The 23,777-nt window shown below is 30.4% G+C and overlaps 1 protein-coding gene across 1 annotated transcript in view; it reads right to left on the minus strand.

Moving 5' to 3' along the window:
* LOC148312071 (thyroid transcription factor 1-like) overlaps nucleotides 1-23,777 on the minus strand; it is a 77,134-nt gene that overhangs the window by 51,815 nt on the left and 1,542 nt on the right. Inside the window, exons 2-3 of the mRNA XM_088277857.1 lie at nucleotides 17,923-18,134; nucleotides 3,663-3,814 (exon numbers count right to left, since the gene is read on the minus strand). Of these exons, the coding sequence (XP_088133983.1) occupies nucleotides 3,663-3,814; nucleotides 17,923-18,134 (364 nt within the window). The remainder of the gene's footprint in view (nucleotides 1-3,662; nucleotides 3,815-17,922; nucleotides 18,135-23,777) is intronic.

A 23,777-nucleotide genomic window follows, 5' to 3' on the forward strand; every position in this document is an offset into this window, starting at 1 on the left:
CAAGATTGATATAGGCTTCTGGCTGACCCGGGTTTTTTTTAACTCGGGTTAAAATTTACGCTTTACCATGAACATTTATTACATCATGGTCGCCATTTTAACTTAGGGATAGGTACTGTTTTTTTAAGTGAAACTTCGTAGGTGGCGATTCAATAACCGATAATCGAACGGGAACTGGGAGTGAAATTTCACGGACGCGTTAAGTTAACTAAGCACATTTCGTTACATGAGAGAGAAGAAAGATATAACGTAGAGAGAAAGGGAAATATATCTAGCTATAGATTCCAACGCGACGAAAGTGGAGCAAAAGAGAGGGACGTATGCACAACAATACAAAGCGATAGAACAAGATAATGTCGACATGCGCGCGTTGTAGATGTACACGTCAGACGCCATATATGAACAGTTGATGTACCACGCGATTTGGTCCTTACATAAATAACAAACTCAACTAACGGACAACAAAATCCGAAACTACAATAGATGCAATTTTTTCTTGTTATCTCGAAAATATCGAATTGCGGACATATATCTCATATTTAAGATATTACAAACCAATAAAAGGTATTAATAAATTGGAGCACCAATCAATGCCAGTGTAAATATTGAATACAGAGACTATTTTTTATTAAAAAAAATATTGGCTGCGCAAGATGCCACACGTGTTGTCTGCGCACATTTTTTTAAAGAAGATAATTTTTTATTCACTCATTACGTTTCAATTACTCTTTTCTTTTGAAAACGATATATTTATTTTAAAGGTTTTGAAGAGAGCTTTTCTTTCAATACAAAAATGGTGTTTTGAGAAGAAAAAAACCAACTACGTTAAATGTCAACTGGGGTAAAAGAAAATTAAGTTGCGGGCTTTCGATTATTATACGAGTATATCATTATTAATAAATCAGAATGTTTTCAACCATTTTAAAATCAAATTTAGTGAACATGAAAAAGGACACTAAGCTATCACGGTCAAATTGAAAGACATATTCAAATAAACAGCCTATATGTACCTACCTACCTACCTAATAAATATATTTATTGATAAACATACTATTTATGCACGACGTTCACTGTGTGTATACTGAAACGTGCTGCGGTTCGCTAAGCAAGCTGATTACGTGAATTGGCTTGCCATTCATGAAGAAATATATTTTTATTAATGGACCGTCATATTTTTTATTTATTTGGCTTCTTCAAAGGCATCCGAAGCTACATATTCTGTTATAAAGTACCTACGGACTACTAAGTAGGAAAACCGGTACCGATCTATCATTGTTTTTTTTAAACGTATATACCTACTATATGTATGTAGATAGATTCTACCAGCGTATTTTTCTAAGTGAATCCTCATTGTTTATGCTTAAAAATATGACAAACATTAAGCTTTTTATAATTAAAATATAACTTCGTTTTAAAATCACTATAAATATTTTATTATAACTTAATTATAATGTCTACCGGTTTCGAAGCTAACCGCTTTTTTAATTGAAATTGAGTTATAATAAAATATTTATGGTGATTTTAAAACAAAGTTACATTTTAATTATAAAATAGAAAATCACAAAGTTAGCGCTACAAATATAAATTATATTTAGCTTTTTTACATCAGAGACATAAAAAATAATATGGAAGTCTGGGTATTTGTAGGGCTTTATGACCTATCATAGGCTGGTTAAGTGATCACTTTACTCACGTGAAACACTCACCATTCTACTCATGATTGACAACCACACTTCTCAAATTTTTGGAACTCCTACGTATATCATTAATCTCATGAAACAGTATGTACATATGAGTTCACAACAGCATCTATGTTAAATTGGGGAAAAAATGTAAATTTAAGATGTAAAAATGCATATTTGGACACGTGTTCAATACATAACACGCTGAGGTCTGAAAATGTGTTATTTTTTCTTCTGCTCTTTCTCTTTTTTATAGTTTTTTTTACCCTTAAAGAGTATTGTTGCCAAGTTCTAATTATTTTTAAAGACCTTTTTTTTAAAAAAAAAGAAAAGTATAATTATTTTTAGCGAAAACTAAGTGTAATAAATTATCAAATTAAAAATCAGGTTTAAAAATGTTATTTAGTATTTTGTGTGAAATTTTTAAATGAAACAGAATATTATTTAAAGAAATCAATTTTAGCTTGCAGAGGGCATCGCAATTGTCCAAAATGTCGTCCACATTTTGAGTGACAATTTTTTAGTGTTTTCACAAAATGACAGATTTTTTAATGTGTCTTATTTGGTGCTGCCTGTCTTCTTTCACTTAATTCTGCTGTATTTATTTCTTACCCTCAGTATCTACGTAAATTTATACCGCTATTCGTCATTTTCCCTCGCATATTTATTTGAATATTTCAAGATGGCGTCCACATGCGCACTACACATTTAGCTGTCACCTGTCGCCACTAGCTCGACTCACTCCTCGAGTGTGTTTATTTTTCAGACATATACGTTTCTTATTGTGACGTCCATAAAAATGCTTACATCCTATTTGCGTACGTATTGATTTGTATAATTTATATCCACAATTGGAGGTACCTAACTACAAATATTATTTTCATTGAACAGTTGAGTCCATGATTTTTAATGTTAACTTTTGCTCCTGTGCTAAAGTATATAAATGTCTTATAAAATCTAGGTAATGTTGTATTGGTTTTAGCATACTCAACTGGATTTTTTAAGATTTTCCTTGTTTAAATATCAATATTTTCATTTTTTTTTGCATAATTCGCCTACCAAAAACAGCATTTTAATAAGCTGGCAACATTATTGACATTACTACAGATTTGCGTGGTTTTGGAAAATTGGTTATCAGCGTGTAAAATTTTCCACAGGCATCAGTTCTTCGCTACAGTACTAAATTCGTCAACAGGGTACGCAAAATCAAAGACAGCAGTTTCAATCTTTATTCTTGCGGTCAAAAATAACTAATGATGTCACAATTCATACCGTCACGAATTGTTAGATTTTTTACAATTAAAATATAAAAAGTCAATCCTTTTTATCTCCCTTTTTTCTCACAGATTTCAATCAGATTTAAAAAAAAACATTAATTTTTTTATTTTATTTATATGTCATCGAAATCAATCTTTACCGTGACGTTTTTTTTTTTAATTTCTAAGATTTTTTGCGAATGTTAAATATTTTAAGCCGCTAAGATATGGCGGCCGGTATGCCGATGAGTTAATATTACCCTGGACTGGTCCCTGAAGCGCTGGAGTGATTACTTTGCCTTCATATAAGTAACGGTTTAGATTACACTGCGTCAATACTATGCAGTACCCTATGCACCATTGGGTGCGGATAAGGGTTAAAAGAAGACGAAGGTACTTTGACCAGTTACATATTTTATTTACATCTACATTTATAATAAAAATTACTGACGAAAAGGTATAATTTATCTACAATATTTTGACTGTGTCCAAATACTGTGTCCTTTATACTTCTGTAAATTGCTCACTTAAACCAGCCTATGACTGTCGTAAGCCCAGTACTCATGCCCAGACATCCATATTCTTCTTCATGTCAGATGAGATGTCAAAAAAATAATATGAGGTATAATTTCTCATTCAAATTAATGGAGCCTTTTGGAATAGCACCTCTCAATGGCCCTCATGAGGCTGTTGATGACGGAGAAGAATAAAAGTAGAAACAAACCTGCGCCTGCGTGAAGAGCACTCTTCTTTTTCTTCTCTGAGCCAAAGGGAACTGCATGGGCTTGGAGTCGGCCACGGAGCAGGCCGCAAGGCCCGGCATGTTGTTCATGGCATGGTTCATGCTCGCCGAAGACGAGCCCATGAGCCGGGATACTGCAAAACCAATAGCACGGCTATTCATCCAGGAAAAACAGGTCAACATTCGAGAACACCATGTGAGAAAAGACAGAGTACAGGTAAATCTCGTTTTACGCCGGGGTTCTATTCTGAGAAACACTGAAGTAAAAAAATCGGCGTAAAATGAACACAAATATAATCGACGATATAAGGTCAGGATCCGTGTCAAAATTTTAAGAATAAACTTAAATGTTTTTTTAGACTGTTTAATGCATATATATAACGTGGTAATATTTTTCTTTGTAAATTGGGTGTAAATAATATGTAAAGTAGGTGTATAATAATAAAATAAACAATGTGTTGCTTTGTAATTAAAGTTTATAGTTAAAGTTTAATCTTAATTTATCTTTATAATATTTTTTCTATCTATCTATCTGATTCTGACAGTTCAGAATATTATATTTTTTCTATCGGATATCTTTTGTTTTATTCTGTGCGACGCATGCGACATCTGGTGGTAGAACTGTTTTATGTAGGTACTATTTGTAAGTACTTAATAAAATGTATAGGTAGATACCTAGTTATTTTATTACAAATATATTCTATATCTAATAAATTGTAAATCCATTTAAGAAATAAATAATTAAAAATAAGAAACCGTTCTTTCCAGCTGTTCAACGTTCAACGTCCTAAGGACCCAACTCTAAAATTTAGAATTAGCTTCAGATACGGTGTTTTAAAATGATGCGGTATGCATCGAAACACGCTTCACAATAGATTTCAAGATATAGTACTTAGTATTTAAGTAAAACTTAAATTAAAAATGGATAAATTTTGCCACAAAGTGACTGCTAAATCAATTAATGAAATATAAGAATTAAAATTTTTACTCGTTTGCTAAATAAATAATCTCTTATACAAATCAATGCGTACGCAAATAGGACATATTACTACTACTACAGCTTTGAAATGCCTAATATTTGTATTTTTAAATTCATTGATACTTACATTGTAAAGATAGATAATCGATAAGGACCGATACATAATTTGTGGAAAAGACTCCCTTTTACACTCAAGAATTTAGAAAGAAATAAAAATGACAGCATCCCAATTGTGTCCGTTGTTTGTTTTGGTATACATAAAGCTCCCAACATATTTGGTGCGTGTCCAAGCAACATGACAAGTGTCAATATTTGTTCGACAAAATGCATTCCCAGCCCTCGCCAAGGAATAACACCATCACGAAGGAACGAGGAAGATGTCCCTGCTCCAGGAAAATGGAAGAAATTCTTTTATATTCGGTCATTCCAATTTATTTTTTTCAATTTAATAATAATGAACTAATAAAATAATGTGAATCTAGGCATCGTGGCAAAAAAGGCAGTGTAGACTGGATTTAAGTTAATTTTTTATTTAATATAGTTATAATAAAATATTACAATTTTATTAATTTGCCAGACATTTCTGCCTTTAACATATTTTAATACTATTTACGCTTTTCCTCTAGAAAAAAGAGACTAAGCATTTGCAAACTTGGAGAGGGACTTAGACTCATTGTTTACTGTTTATAGGTACTTATGAATGATATAAAAGTTGTAAAATGTGCATTATAATTTAAAAGATTTGTTATTATGTAAAAAAAATTCTCATAATTTGTTTAGAAGTGAAGCACGAAGTTAGCAAAAGAAGGATGAAAATAGACTGAATACAGTCGAAATGTAATCTCTCAGGATGTAAGGTATACGAATGGTAATATTAGGAAATAATGCATGGCTGAGATAAGCACTATCGATTAAATTAAGAAAGATGTATTGTGATGGTTTTGGCAACATAGTAATCAAACTAAATGACCAAATCGAAACCGTTTGAAAAAAAAATCGTTATGTTTAAATTCAGTCGTTTGAACAAGAATACCAGCAATGTTGCGCTTATTTGTAAATGAAGAATTTCGCTGATATTTTTTGACGTTTACTATATGAATTTATAATAACTCAAACACTGATTTTATTCCCTCGAGTGTGTACTTTAATAAACTTGAAAAATAAATGAATATAAGTATTTTTCAATATACTTATATAGTTTATTATTCACCGGGGGAAAAAAACGTTATTTTTATTTTTCAATAGGCAGATACTGTATGGAAACGATTGATTTGTTTCGGCAAACAATTTAGCGGAATATTGTAGGAATAATTTTCCAAAAACCTCCCTTACTCGCGGGGAGGAAGAAATATTGCTGATGTACCGAGTTATAGGGGGTGGTTACAACAGAACGACAATAACAGCATCCCTTGTATTTACTCGGTCCATATTTACATTTCATTCGATATTAGTTGGTATTTTGCATTCTGTGACGTCTGAGAAAAAGAATGAGCGGAGTGGAATGAAAGGGGATGAAAATTTATCAATTTTATTATATCTTTAAATTATATATTCTACAAAAGAATCAGCTATTTCAGTCAGAGGTTTTGCGAGGACAAATTAACAGGATATTATAAAATCGAATAAGTGTTGCTTTGACAAGAAATTTACTATTGGTTTGTGATACATATATTTTCGGTTGTCTTTTTTCAAGTTTTAGATATTTATTCTACAAGGAACCTAAATTATTTTTTGCAATCAACAAACTATTCTTGCCAACTCGTTGATAATACGTTATCACTTGATTCAATCAGATTGAAAATCAATCATGGGTAGAATGGAAAACGTTTCACAGAGTGATCACTTGAACTAGTCAATGACAGGCCGTAAGCCTTATAAATACCAAGAATCTATATTCCTGTATATATATTTTGGTCTCTGTCGAGATGTAAATATATTTTTATAACAAAAAAACTATAAATTAAGATTCCCTTTTTACTATCTGTCGAACAAATCAACCTGAATTATTTACATAGTAAATTGAATAAAGTACATATTGCCTAGAAAATTATTTTGTTGGTGATTAACATATCGCTCACTCCTTTCAACAACGTCATAAATAAAAAATCGTCAATTTTCAGTTGTGCATGTTTTCGGAATGCCCAGAAAATTTACTATATCCCAGCAAAAAAGGCATATTTTTACCTTAATATCTACCCGCTACAGGGCAGCAAGTGTTGTTTTTGCATTTTGAAGAAAATGTATTGTTTAATTATTTTTTTAAATATACTTAATATTTTTCAAATGGAGAAAAAACCTTCAGGTTTTACCTAAAAATATCTGTTACACAGTAAAAAGCTCAATCAGTGGGTTGATATTTATTTCGAATACATTGTATTATATTTTTAAGCTTTAAAAACGTTCTTCTGAAAAACCAAGTTTTTTGATTTATGACATTCTTGAAAGGAGTGAGCGATATATGCTAATTACTTTAGATGTCATTTTGTATTTAATTCCGTACAATATTAATTACATTTTTAAGATGTCATTTAGTAATGAAAATTTGTATTGGTCATAAAAGCTTAACAACAAAATAAACTGTATTTTTTTCATTAATAATTAGGTAGGTTCCTACTGATTCAACAAAATTACAACTCCTGACACTTTTCGAGTGTAACCAATTCGATGTTTTTCATATCATAATAATAATACAATCTATGTTATACATCCGTCCTTTTATGTCCATCCGTCCGTCTATGTCCGCCTCCGTAGTGTAATGGTCAGCACGCTCGGCTACCGTTCTGGAGGTCCCGGGTTCGATTCCCAGGGGGGTTTAAATAAATAAAAGTGATTTTCCACTGTAATATTTATTCAATATTACCCTGGACTGGTACCTGAAGCGGTGGGCTGATCACCTTTCCTTCATGTGTAAAAACGATCAATATAACACTGCGTTATATGACGCAGTGCCCTATGCACCATTTGGGTGCGGATAAGGGTTTTATTATTATTATTAATAAGATGTTCAATATATACGATTACTAGCAAGCTAGCATTTCTATATTATATCTTATTTAATAAAAATTGATCAAATAGTCATATTTCCAAAAACAATAATAATTTATTCAACCCCTTATAAGATTTTCTATATAAACTAGCATACCAGCATACATTTCTTTATAATATTTTATTGAATTCCTTACTTCAAGTGCCTTGTAAACAATGAAAGCGAAGGAGTATAAAACTCCGCTGTCATGCATAAATACCTACGCTTTTCTACAGACAATAAGGTATGGTATATAGGCCTTCAATTTAGTATAGGGTGAACAAAAAATGTGACAAAGTATTGGGTAGGTCCAAATCCTTGTTCACAAGTCTGGGTTTCTCCACTTATGAGTTATTTTTACATTTTGACATCTCGACATAGATGAAGAAGAATATATTGAATATTCTTACTCATCTATATTGAGGTGACAAAATGTAAAAAAAAGAAAATTTATCTAAAACCATCCGACTTAATTTCGTATTGGATGTAATGGGGTATTTTTTATGTATATTTTGTTTTAATTGTCTTATCATGGTAAATTATGTTAATCTTCTAGAATCAGTGTAAAATTTTAGCAATGTGAGAAAAAAATTCAAGCCCAGTCAAATAAGTTCCTCAAAAAAAATTGTTTTTGGTCAAACGACGTTCGAACATTTGAACATTTTCATTTTACACCTTGTAAATTAGAAGAGATATTTTTATATCGGGGTTAAAAAGTACATAATAGTAATTATTATCATTATAACCTAATATTTAAAATGTTATGTGAAATAATATGAAAATACTTAAAAATTTAAAAATATTTAATAAAATACAGAAAATGACGCCATTAAATTAATATAATTTTCCAGTTATCTAAAAAAAGTATTTACTAATATAAATTTATTTCTTGTGAAATTCTTTTTCATTCACTCTGTAGAAGTAAATGCGTGGGTACCTACGTATCGAAGACTGGACATTCCGCTCTTCGTCTGGTAAAAAGGAGTGTTTATTATTTATTTGTCCATTGGCAACACTGGGGAGGTCTGGCGCCATTCAAATTCGTATTATAATCCTTCAATTCTTTATTTAAATAGAGCTGTCAGTTCAAATCAAACATGAGCGTTCAATGCTTAAATTAATTTTTGAAAATTGAATGCCTTAAGGTTATCGCACACGTCTTGCCTCAGTATTGTATGACCATTGCTTCAACTCCAATTGTCGACGAAGCGTTGGCAATACAGTGGTGATATAAGTGGGCTGCTGTATGAATAAACTGACCATTTATTTTTGTCCTCAAAACGAGACATCTACCACTTTTACGTAGTAGTATGTATATTCAAGCGCACACGTATTTTTTTCTTAGTTTTTATGTATTAATAAAAAGAAAAGGAACATCGATAACAAAAAAAGAGGAATAAATAATATAAATCAATATTAAAAAAATATATTGTTACATATTTTTTAATGAACAAATTTTCTTAAGTATAAGTGGGTTTAGGAGTCGGCGATCTTTATATAACGTTAGTCGTTGCACATGACTCACCAGCCACCTGCTGTATCTATAAGCACCGAAATCAAGCTAGGATTTGTTCAGCAATGTTATATGAAACGGTTATACTACAAACTACTATCGATTTTTTGTTATTGTTACCGTGTGTTGCTCTTTTTTTGAAAACGGGACATTTCGACGTCTCGAAACTTTACTAGGGGACAACGGGACAAGCTATCTAAAAACGAGACAAATCCGTTCAAAACGGGACGTATGGTCACTTTATGTATGAAACTCTAAACTCTAAATATGCCAATTTTAATTGAAATTTTGTCTAAAAATTCCCCACATATATGGGATATTTTCTAGGTAGTTAATGCGTTGGGGACGCCACTTTCAATAACAGTGACATGTCCCGATGTGTTTTTAAATGAATCTAGTAGATAAAGATTTATCTAGAATATTTTGGACTGATTTTCGACCGGTGTGGATCTGAATTTTTCAACAGATCAATTGTAGAAAATATTATGGAAAAAAGTGATGATTACATCCTGTCATTCATAACTTTGGTCAGCTATTCTTATGTTGGCTCCATATTTCAGTCGAATCATCCACATCTCCATAATATAATACATATATGAAAATACAATGGGTATGTATTCCAATTTTGAGCACAAATAAAGTAAGTCCGTTTTTATTTACACTAGAGGAATCCAATGGACTAGCGACTCGGCCTATAAAAATATTATGTTGGGATGTCGCACCCTTGCTCGGCGGACAATGTGTGCATTAACAGGGATGTGAACTGTGTAAGGTGTTCAGACACCCGGAGAGCAAGGGAGTGGTGAAGATGGGGCAGCAATATAAACAAACACCGACCATCGCCAGCTACAGCGATATGCTATGAAAATCGTCGATATTGACGATGAATAAGATCTCCCGTTCCACCCCCTATCGAGAGACGGAAATCGAAATCGAAATTATCAAATACATCTTTCGTTATGATGACAGCTTTCAGTATAAACTGTAAGTTAACCTACAGCATAATAATTAAGTTTTTTTTATTATTTTTTTAAATATATTTACATTTTTAAGTATAACATAATACATTTTAAACATATGGAAAACTTTTATATTTAGATTCGCTGTGCCTCTCCAAAAAAGAGACTGAGCTCTTGTGCTTGGAGAGGGACTTACACTCATGGTTTAATGTTTTATATAATAAATGGTATAATAGTCTTTTTTGTATATTTTTTCATGATTTATATGTATTTATATGGCTTCAATTTTTTCTTAAGAATTTTTATATCTTTTATTTTTTAAATTTCTTAAGGGAGATTATTGAAATATATAAGTTAAATTTGAAATGTACATTGTTAAAAGTTTCCTCGTTAATGCGTTAGACTGGGCATGAAATCAGAATAATGTAACTTCAAGATATATTATAGAACAGTATCCTTATCATTCATCGTTCACTTTGTGTAATTCTAAAAAAATTCTTCTTCATAACATTAGTTGGTATTTGACAAAGTGAATGATGAATGATAAGGAGAGCGTTATATTACCATACCACAAAGTTAACGAAGCTTTTGGAATACAAAATATATATTAAAGATATTATTTTTTGACATCTCATCAAAGATGAAGAAGAATATGGAAGTCTGAGCATTTCTAGTGAAGTTCTATTGATTCAAGAACAAGGTTTCTAAATTGGTTCATATATTTAGAACTTCCAAGAATTTGAGTAGTGTGGTTGTCAATAATGGGTAGAATTGGTAAATGTTACACGTGTGTAAAGTGATCACTTAAACCAGCCTATGACGGTCGTCAGCCACGTAAATGCCCAGACTTCCATATTCTTCTTCATCTTTGATGAGATGTCAAAAAATAATATGAAAATAACTCCTGTAATTGAAGATAATCTAGATTTTGTGAACAAGTATTTGGACACACTCAAAATGTTGTAAATATATTAAAGAGTTTATCAGTAACGAAGTATCTTTTTTGTACGAAGAGGATATGGAATTCTGGGCATTTACGGGGCTTACGACCAGTCATCACTTAATACACTCTGTAACGTTGACCTTTCTACCCATTATTGATCCATATTCCTGGTTTCTGAAAAGTCATTTGTATATATGGTGTATTTTAACAACTTTGTAAACGAGATAGCCTTCTTTTTCTTAACATGGATGGGTGAGAAATCTTCCGAATAATGGGCAAACGTTAAACAATGTATAAAGTGATCACTTAAGTCATCAAACGACCGGTCGTAAGCCCGGTTACTTTTCATATTTCCATATACTCTTATATAAATAAAATATGTCTCACCCATAATAAATAACCAACTAAATTTAACTTCAAGTACACTTTTGAAAATATTCCCATTGTGATTCATATGTAGTATTTCTCTCTTCCAAAATCTTTATTTTTATACAAATGTTAATTCGTAATAATTTTATTTTTATTTTAATGACTCAATGATGGAATGATTTTCCGAAACCGGTAGTCTTAAATAAGTGTTTTAAAAAAGTGGTATTACACGAAGTAAACAATGGACGGTAAGGAGAGTGTTTTATTACCATACTACAAATTTATCAATTTTATTTATTTATTTTATTTATTTATTTTCATAATATATAGATACATTCAATATACATATTCATTTCATATACACATTTATTATACGTATTACGGCTCTTTAGGCATGGCCTGTGTTGAGCCGAATACTAACATGGTAATACATAGTTTATATATATATTTTTTTAAATGTTTAATATATATATTTTTTTTAATGATTAGATTATAAACATAACATACAGGAGATACAAAAATAATTTATAGTTTAAGGTTTTTCAATGTGATAATTACACCTGGACTTTAATTAATTCACTTTCTACCTTGTCCCTTCCAATGTTAAGTAACCATCGACGGACACTGTTCTTAAAGACCTGATCACTCCTGGAAATCTTAATGGTTTCGGGCAGCAAATTAAATATTTTTGGAGCAAGGAATGAAAATTTTTTTTGGGCAAAACTTGTTTTAATGGCTGGGCCAATGTAGTTTTTATTCAATGCTTTTAATACACAAAATAAAATAAAAATGTCTTTTTCAAAACATCCTGAAGAACATCATTCGGGTTTTACATCCAACCTAAGCAACACGTATATCGACGAAACTGTACACTGTATTGACATAACATCACAGGGATACTTTGGTTACAAATGGCTACTATGATATATGTGTTATTGACGTCATATCAAATTTCCTCCTAACCAGATAAATTATTGCCTGTAACAGGATGCCTCGGGCAACAAAACAGAGCGTTGACACATTCTCACCACAAATTATACACAATAGGTTTCCCGCCTTCGCTGCAGGGCGCGGGTGTACGATGTATCTACAGTGTGCAGTGCCCCGGTACATTATTTCATCCCCTATTAGGCCTACTGGTTACACAAGGGGCGGATAACGCCCTAATCTAATTTCTAATGTTCCGCCAATTGCACGGATGCACGCACGGTGCTCTAGGCGAGATAAAAATCTAGTAGGCATTATTTAGTCATTGCAACCACTTAAAATGATCTATCAGTAAAAAATTGTAGTAATACCATTATTTTCATTCTAGTCATCAACGAAATTTATTGTTTTTTACAGCTTTTTTACGGTAACGAAATTTTACTCGAAGGTATTAAAATATTATATTTTACAAGTAATCGATAAAACTGGTAGGGCACGGAATTAGAAATAATCGAAATAATTTTTGTAAAATTAAATTACTTTTTTTTCGAAATCTCAAAATAGATGAAGAAGAATGTGGAAATCTGGGCATATACGGGGCTTACGATGGTCAAAAGTTTGACACACTCAAAATGTAGTTAATAAATTACTATCATTACAGTTTTTAAACACCCTAATTTTGTTTATTATTTGTCGTTAATGTGAGTGCTAAATTATATTACTGATTAATGATTGAAAATAATTCAGAATTTTTTAATCACCACTTTTTAAATTGCGACAAAAATTAAATATGAATGTGGGAGCCTTTATTGCAGATTATCTAAAAAATGTTGGTAAAATGGCCTCTTAGTAACTGATGTAAAAACATTCACATACATACCTACTTTGAAATTGCTTGAAGTATTTGTGAGATAGTGAAGGGAAAAATCATTACAAAATAATTCTTATAACCCTTATCTCTCCCCAGTGTTGTATAGGTATTATATCATTTCGACACAATGTTCCTTGGCCGTCATTATGTGAGGCAATGTGATCAGTCAAATAAAAAAATGTAATCTTTAATATGGGTAATAAGATATCAAAAGAAATTTTAATCAATAATTTACATTTACCAAGTAACACTTTCCTTTTAACGTATGTGAAAACGAACACCAATACTCTTCACCCACATATTATTTAGTTTCTGACTTGCAACAGTCACTTGTGGGGTATGGGGTGTCCTCCGTATCTAATGTGGCCATAATGGACCCGTCATCGCCAGGTGATCGCAGTTTGTCTCTGGTTATACTTTATTACTGTGCGGTTTGTCTATGGATTTTATGGCGCTGCCGGAACAGCGCGGTGACAAAAAACGCGGGAATTAATTACGTCCACCAAGGAAAATGTCACCAAAGTAATTTCGAGTCCATTTATGGACAGTTCTGCTTCTTCATAATGAAAATGACCGGTTTTGATACAGTAAAAATTAATTTTTAAGTAAATTTTCTCCAGTTTTGAAATTTCGATATAAAAGTATATAAAAATGTCATCAATTCGTTTAATACACATGAAATTATTATTTTTAATTCACTGGGTTACACTTTTATAATAATAATAAATTTAAAAAAACATAAGTAAGTATGAACTAAAAGAATTTGCCTTCTTAAACGGATGTGATAAATGTACCTATAGACACAATTATTATTTTTTTCTAAAGAAATAACGTAAATTTTAGGAGCTTATCTGCAGGTAGGATAGTTAAGGAAGAAAGATGTGAAAAATACATCACAAACACCCAGATCAATTGAAAATAAATCTTCCTTGAATTTTTTTTTTTTTTTTTTTTTTTTTTTTTTTTATTATTTGTGTTTTATTATTTACACACATATTTTAATTTTCATACTATTTCTGTGAGCCTAAGCGGCTCATTATAAGAAATAGGTATCAAATTGTGGTAGAGTGGGTTGGAACCGAGAAACTCTGACTTAAGAGTCCGCGGGATCACAACCCGACCATTTTGCAATTGGCGGGAATCGAACCCGCAACGCCAGTTTTGTAGTCGAGCGTCTACCCAACTACGCCACGGTGTCTAAATTACATTTATTAGCGGTTTGATTACAGGTTAACGATAGACGTAGGTTATGGTATAACGTTAGTAGGTGGGTATAGAAAGTTGAACGCGAGGGGTGCAATCAAATATCAAAAGTAAACAAGCTTTAAACCCAACCCCCGTATCATGTTCGTGAAAACAAATCAAAATTCCTCCCCCGCTAAAGTCAATTTACTTTCGTGGAGGTTTTAAAAAGAAAGGTTTTACCATTTTCTTGGCAGATGACTAAAGGCCGCCGTGTGTCGTATTTCTGCTAATTTGTTTTTTTTTAAATAGTTTATTTATTATTTTTAAAGGTACATGTCCAAATTAATAGAGAAACTAAAACACATTTTTTCTAAATCATTTCCACCATAATATTTTCCCCAATTCATTCACAGTGAAGCGCCCTTGAGGTAGTATTTCACGAAAATGGCGCAATATAAATTATCCAAATTTATTGTTATTATTATTCAAGTTACAAGTCGGCTTTATATCACTCAATTTTGGGTGCTTTGAAAAAAAATAATTAGGAGTCAGGTATATAATGAAACGAACCTAATAAGTATTTATATTTTGGATATTAAAAGCATTGATAACTTTGTGGTATGGTAATAAAACACTCTCCTTACCATCCATTGTTTACTTTGTGTCATACCGTTTTTTTTTTAAAGTGGCATTACACGAAGTAAACAATGGATGGTAAGGAGAGTGTTTTAATAAGTATTTATTTATTTTTAAAATTCAATAAAGTTTTCTGCCGATGAAATAAAGTGTGACGGAGAAAAACCAACATGGCGAAGTAACGTCAGTTTTGAGAGAGACTTGATAACATAATATTTCTTATTTTTTTCAAAGCAAAACAAATAAACTGAGTCTAACATTGTAAAAGTTTTTAAAAATATTTATTTGTAACAGTTACTTGAGAATTAGAGTCTGAACATGAGGTTTACGAAGATATATTTCTACTTCCTTTGTAAAACCGTTCGGGTGAATATATTTCTTTGAAAAATGTTATAAATTAAAAAAAAAAGATTATATTCAAAATATATAATGATAAAATATGTTAGTGTTTCTCTTGAGAGGTATAAATGGCACAAAACTAAGTACTAAGTACAGATTTATAGACCCCCTATACTATGTAGGGCAAATACTAGTTATACTGGTCATACAGAAGATACATAATTGTTAGTGAAGAGAATGGCTAGTATCTTGGATTTGTGCATTACAAATACGTTCAGAGTAACGGGGTTGGTGGTGTGGCCCCTCTGAATATAAATGATTAAATTATCTGTATTTCCATAGGTAGAAAAGAAATTGAATGCCCTAAAAATAAATCTATAAACAATTTGATAGAAATAATAGTCTATAGAATTGATGTTAATTTTATCTACACTACGCAGATAAGTTTGTTTCCTTTACAATAGAACATTTAACCAATATTCGATGTGAAAAAAACATTCAATACGAAAAATGCCACATAACATGACTTGAAGTAACGACCTACTACTTTAAAAAACCAACCATATTATTTTCAAGTCATTATGCGTTTACAGTAGGTATCCACGATGAACTTTGAAAACAAAAATGATGGTTTTACGTTGATGGTTGCAATTTTTTATTGGACCTATTCTTATAAATATCTCCATTATTAATGTTTATGGTAAAATATATATTTATGAAAAAACTGCGTTTCAATCCCTCTTATGTAATGAGTTGGCTTTTGGGGGATGGCCTCAGGTGGCTGTATCATATTTCTTAATGCTTTGTGAAGCTAATAGGGCTGGTAGGAACGCTTAATAATCTTGTTTACTAAGGATCTAGATTCAAAGGGTATCCGTTGCACTTTAAAGGCAAAAACGAAAATATTATATATCCATCCTTTTATGCAGTCAAGAAAGCACATATTTTTGTCAATTTTTTTTTGGAAATATCCTTTATTTTATAAAAATCACAAGAACATTGATTACTATGCAATAAAGTTGTACAACCTGCTTCCATTATTCACGAAGTCACCCAAAAATGGACTGGCTAAAAAAGCTATTCATAAATGGATAATGGGGTTGGGTAGATATGAAATAGAACGCATAATTCGGCCATGACTTATTTGATTGCATGGCATTGAAAATTTTCTTTCATATGGTTTTATAAATAAGTATTTGTAAAATATACCCTCGGCACGGGAAAAAAAAGGTATGGGTATATTACAGTAGATGTATGGAAATTGTATGAATGTATATATATATATATATATATATATATATATATATATATATATATATATATATATATATATATATAAATATATATAAATATATATCTATATATATATATATATATATATATATATATATATATATATATATATATACATATATATATATATATATATATATATATATATATATATATATATATATCTATATATATATATATATATATATATATATATATATATATATATATATATATATCTAAACACACATATATAAATATAAATTGTACAACCTGCTTCCATTATTCACGAAGTCACCCAAAAATGGACTGGCTAAAAAAGCTATTCATAAATGGATAATGGGGTTGGGTAGATATGAAATAGAACGCATAATTCGGCCATGACTTATTTGATTGCATGGCATTGAAAATTTTCTTTCATATGGTTTTATAAATAAGTATTTGTAAAATATACCCTCGGCACGGGAAAAAAAAGGTATGGGTATATTACAGTAGAGATGTATGGAAATTGTATGAATGTATATATATATATATATATATATATATATATATATATATATATATATATATATATATATATATATATATATATATATATATATGTATATATATATATATATATATATATATATATATATATATATATATATATATATATATATATATATATATAAATATATATAAATATATATCTATATATATATATATATATATATATATATATATATATAAATATATATATATATATATATCTATATATATATATATATATATATATATATATATATATATATATATATCTACACACACATATATATATATATATATATATATATATATATATATATATATATATATATCGACACACACTCGACATATATAGGTACATATATCAAAGCAAACAGATTCTTTCCCTCATGGGAATTCAAAATTAACATTTTCAACATTAGTCATCTAACGGATACTATAAAATTTAAATATTTTGCAGTTAAATAGAAAATTTTGACTAAATGTGATGTATGTTCATTTGTGCGATATCATTGATTCCGATCTATTGAATTTTTATCTATATAAAAATTGTTTTTTAGTAGAAGTTTAAAAATTGTCGTTGAATGTGATCAAAAACATCAAACTTGGCGATTTTATGGTAAAAGCGATTTTAGATCAAGGATAGCAATTTTCATATCACAATAAAAAATAAAATAATAAAGATGGTGAACTCACTGGCAAACCTAGGGTCGTTGGCGGTGGCGCCCGTGTACCAGGGCGCCGCTCCCCGGACGTCGTAGTGCGCCAGCTCGCCGGGGGGCGCGCAGTAGCCGCCCTGCGCCCCCGGGCCCCCGTACAGCCCGCCCATGCCGTACGGGTTGGACATCTGCCCCCCGCCCCCGCCTCCGCCCACAGGCGAGTTGACGCTGCTACCTGATGACGTGGACCTGGAAATCAATATTCTTGTTAAAATAACATATTTTAAAGGAATAACCCGCAAAGCTTCTGTTTTAGAGGCTTCTCTGCAGGAAGGTTAGTAAGGATATGATGTAGAAAGACAAATCTCAAACAGCCAGACCAATTGGAAATAAATATAATAAATAAATATAAATTTCTTGAATTCATTTTGCAATTGGCGGGAATCAAACTCGCGACGCCAGTTTCGCAGCCGAGCGTCTACCCAACTACACCACGGCGCCTGTGGTATATAAATAACACAATAAAATAAAAAGTTTATCTTCGAGATACCAAAATGTCTTTACAATACCAAAATGCAATACCAAAAAAATTCAACAGAACTTCAAATATTTGGGAACCAAGTATGTACCTACTTCAATAACCTGCCTACAGATATAAAAAAAATCGAAGATATTAAAATGCTAAAAATAAGTTAAATGAATTATACACATGTTAATGCAAGAAAAAACAACAAGTAAAATAATAAAAATATATTTTATCACCCACAAATAATAAATAAGTGTAAGTCCCTCTCCAAGCACAAGAGCTTAGTCTCTTTATTGGAGAGAATAGTGTAATTAATTTTAAAATTGTAAAGTAAAAATGTCTACAAAATGAATTATATTATTTAAAAAAAACTCTTAAACAAATTGAATAAAAATACTGCCATGAACATAAGTATAACTACATATATAATATTACATACATTTTTGACATCTCAACATAGATGAAGAAGAATATGGAAGTCTGGGCAAATAACAGCCAACCGAAGATAATCCAGATTTGTGAACAAGCATTTGGACACACTCAAAATTTGTACATAATCTTTTAAATTACATTTCTTAATCAAATAATCAAAAAGTCAAATAGACATTAACAATATTTCTCCAAAAGTTTAAAAAAGTCATAAATAAAGGTTGGAAGTTAGCTAGTTTTCTGCATAAAAAAATCTGTACCATAAATAACACAATATGTTACATAATTTAATTTACACTATGGTATGCGATTAAGAAAAGTTGAGTTTTTGGGTAATGAATTAGGTCATTTCTATTTAGTTCTTCGCAAACCTAAATAACGAGCTAATGTTTAAAATGTGTAAAAACAATATCAATAATATTTTTTTTAAATCTACGTTTTTAACACAAGCTCAGTGAAACAATTAGCGAAATCGTCTAATCGCCTAAACATTTGAGAACAAAAAAATGAAGAGAACGGAGAAAAGTTGTCATAGGAAATTTAGGCGTCTGATATAAGAATGTTCTAAATTGTGTTTTAAACTTTCACGTAGGTACCTTTATTAGTGTTTAAGAAAGTTTATATAATCATAGTAGGTACTAGAGCAAGGGTGGTCAACCCGCGGCCCGCCGGGTGTCTACTTGCGGCCCGCGGAGCAAATCACACATTTTATTTACAACATTTTGAGTGTGTCCAAATACTTGTTCACAAAATCTGGATTATCTCCAATTACAGGAGTTATTTTCACATTTTATCCTTAAGTATACACAAAACCACCAAAAGAAGATCCGATCGTGCGTAGTTCGTATAATATCCCATATATGGGAGTATTTCACTATCCTGGCAATTTCAAAACCCATTATGACGTCAAGTAGTAAAGACGCTGGACTAAAGAAGAGAAGAGTAACAGAAGAACTGAGTTTTGAGGACAGATGGACTATAAACTATTTTTTCGTGGAATTTAAAACAAAACCGACATACCTGATATGCAATGATTCTGTTTCTATCTTGAAAATGTATAACATTAAACGGCATTACGAGGTTAAACATGCAAATAAGGAAAAAGTATCTAATATCTATCATGTTTGCTTTGAATAATAATTTTTTTTTAAACGGCCCGGTAGGAAATCCCATTTCTAAAATCTAGCCCGGCTACTGAAAATGTTGGCCACCCAAGTACCTACTAGAGGGTTCAAAAAAAAAGTTCAAAGTGTAAAAAATGTAAGTAAGGTGAGGGAAATTAAAAAAATATATATTACTACAAGAGTAATGTTTTGTTTCATAATATAAATTTAAATGATAATAATTATGTATGGAGTTTGCTAATGATATTCAAATATAGAATAGAATACAAATAATCAGTTTGGTTATATCAACATCCAAAACACAGAAACATCAAACAAAACCTGACACATACGTCTTTTAGACAAAAGAATTTTGATAAATATGCAATAAAGTTGTACGACCTGCTTTCATTATGTATAAAGTAATTAATAAAAGGAAACTTTACAAGTTTAAAATACCTTTTAATAAATAAATAATGGAAGTGGTTAGATCTGAAATAGATCGCATTATTCGGCCACGTCATATTTCATTGCATGTCGTGAACAATTTCCTTTCATGTAGTTTTATTAATAAACATTGTAAAACATGCCCGCGGCACGGGAAAACTCAGTAAGAACATATCATTGTAATAAGTTATCCTAGAAAGGAAAAGATCCACCTCTCTAGCTAGTCTTTCAATGGACCAATCATTCTCCCCGCGGGCATTAACAACGGTAAATTGAGCCTGCCTAGGAGGTATAAATGTTTCAGCATTCAGGAAAAATGGTCTTTAAACGAGATGATTTAAAAATATTCGGTGTTATAGTAATTTTGTTATTTTTTGCAAAATTTTACTTTCGGTTTAATAATTACAGTAAAACCTCGATATAACGAACCTGTATTTAACTAACTTAAGAGATAAAACGGACAAAAAATAAGGTCAAATGTAAAAAAAATAAAACGTCCAGTTAATATTATACGTGCTTAAATTCAAGTGTCACCGCATGTAAACAATTTTTAGAGGCCATGAAGTTATCAGTGATTAGATCACATCTCAAGGATCTAATAGCATTTATTGACTATTCATCAGAGGACGAAGTTAAACCATATTATGATTTTAGACAGTACATTTTTTAAATTTTCAAAAACAGCAAACTTCAAAAGTGCAAACAAAACTTGATTCCTTTTTCAAAGCAGGATTATCGAAATCAAAATGACTCTTTGATTGATTTTAAAACTATTTTTATATAACGGACTTTCGGCTTTGACGGATACCCTCTCCCCACAATTAGTGCGTTATATCAAGGTTCTACTGTATATTTAAAAAATTAAAAATAAATAAAAAAGAGAATGACACACGAAGGCTTCTAATTTGTTTTCATGTTAAACACGTATCAAAAACTTATTTACAGTGTATTCCTAAAACTAAAATAATGTAAAACTAAATCTACCTACAACCAAAACAGACGTACATTTTTCCTTGGCAAATTATTGTTTTTTTTCATAATTATTACACAATTTTAGAGATTTTTTTATTTAAATCTTTATTGTACTTGCATTTACTTGTACTTATAATGCTATAATTTGACTTAATCTCAGTGTGTTTTCCATTAATCAATTGTAATTAAATTTGAGACAAAATGAAAAATGTATTTTCTTTTTACCTCAAAGATGTGTTTTCAAGTTTTGTTCTTCAAAAAATTGATTAGATTTCAAATAAAATAAAAACGTCAAGTAAAATAAAATTAAAATAGCATTAAATTACAGATGAAATAGTTTCCACACAAAAATATTTCGCAAATATCTTTCGGGTTTTTCGTAGAAAAAAAAAGCGTAAGAACTGGTGAAATTATGTAATGTCGATATTACGGAAACATGGATTCGCTGTTCACATACAATAAATTTCGATATGAAACACTTTTACGTAAAACGAAAAAAAATCTAGGTAAATAAAATTCGTTATAAATATTTCGAAAATTATTTTATAAAATAATCCGTTCCACTCGCATGTTCAACAATTCAATTTTTCTCAGTAAGTATAAATTCAGGGAGACACAGGTACCCACCTATCTATAAGCATACTTAGGTATACTTAGTATACATAAGAACATACGTAAAGAGCTTTTATAGCTAAATATGTATGAATATGATGTATAGATTTATAAAAATAATCGTATTGAAAAGCAGGAATTTCGTGATAGGATATATTACTAAAAACGTTGGTTTTTGGATGTTTACGGCTAAAATAACTAAATTAATAACCACGAAAATGAAAATAAATAATACTGGGAAATTAAAGGCTGATTAAATATTTTCTTAACCATACCGTGGTTTGTCGATTACATATAATATTTGTTAAAACCAATCAATCATAAAATTCTAATTACAGCCCCTGTAATGTGTGGCTGAAACATTGGCAAGGAATTTCGTCATAATTCGTTGAAATTCAAGCAAGCTTTATATTAAAAATATAATCAAATTTTTTCCAAAGGATGGCTAAATAAAAAAGTAAGGATTTCTTGGTGTAATAATTGTACGGTTTATTTACAGAGAAAGTTTACTAAATAAAAACTATTTATCAGCACAGAAAAACTGCACAGGTTTTGTGAGTCAAAATATGCCCGTTTCGGAACGTTTCACATAAATGAACTTTATTTCAGCACTGAAACATTACAGCAAACATATTTTATTTATTGTTTCGGCATTAACTTTGTGGTAAGACATGTTACAATGATTAAAGAAAACACTTGTTTTTTACCACTTGAGTTTTATTAAAGACTACATGTTTCAGAAGTTAAACTTCCATCATTCAGGTCTGTATAGTAACATTATACAGGCCTGAATGATGGAAGCTTAACTTCTGAAAAATGTAGTCTTTAATAAAACTCAAGTGGTAAAAAACAAGTGTTTTCTTTAATCATTATTACAGCAAACAGTGTGAGATTTCGATATTCTACATCTAATGATATGGATTATATATTGGTAGCTCTCCTTTTAATAAGTGAATTCCTAAATATAAGCTGTTTATCTGCTCTGAAGGATACCAATTTTATATAATTTGTACAATAAATAAATATGTTAGGTTTCTTGAATGTTTTCCGCAGATACTTTGTGGCACATTTTTTAAACTTTATAAAATGAAATAACTTTGTTATAACCACTTTTTATTAATATAATTTAACCTACCGGTTTCAACAAGAACCTTGTCATCACCAGGGTTTATATTAATTCAAAAACATTAAAATACTCCCACAAAAAAAAAACTTCCACACGCTCCTAAATGTAATCCTAAATATGTAAGGTATCTTTTTCAATAAAAAGCTTTTCACAAACACTGAAACATAACTACTACGTAAAGGAGTCAGATACCACAATATTTTCTATTTTATTTTTTACCAATTGTCATGACAATTGGTTTAAAATCACATGTGATAATTTTATTCACATGGAATGGTTTATAACATTATACATACGAGTAGTATGCGTAAGCATAAAAAATCATTACATAAGCATAACTCAATTAAGTTCTAAGATTTATATTGATATTTCTTGATAGAACTGCATTTGAATAATAAAAACAACAACTTTCTAGTTTATTTTCACCTATATTTTATTTGACCAGTGACGGGGTTTCGTCGTTACCATAATATCCATCTGTTAGCGACCCACTATGATGATATCGGTAACGATATCGGTAAAACCCGGTCGTCGGTCAAAAAAAAGTGGAAAATACTGTTTTAGTAGTTTTACTAAAAGTTCAATTTTTAACAACTAAAAGATCGAAAGTTTAATAAAATTGTGATAGCATTGTAATTTTGGTATCTCGTATTAATATTTAACACTTAATTATAAGT

Source organism: Brachycentrus maculatus, unplaced genomic scaffold (assembly GCF_059751285.1).
Source record: "Brachycentrus maculatus isolate JH-2025_06_01 unplaced genomic scaffold, ASM5975128v1 h1tg000050l, whole genome shotgun sequence".
NCBI classification, from domain to species: domain Eukaryota; kingdom Metazoa; phylum Arthropoda; class Insecta; order Trichoptera; family Brachycentridae; genus Brachycentrus; species Brachycentrus maculatus.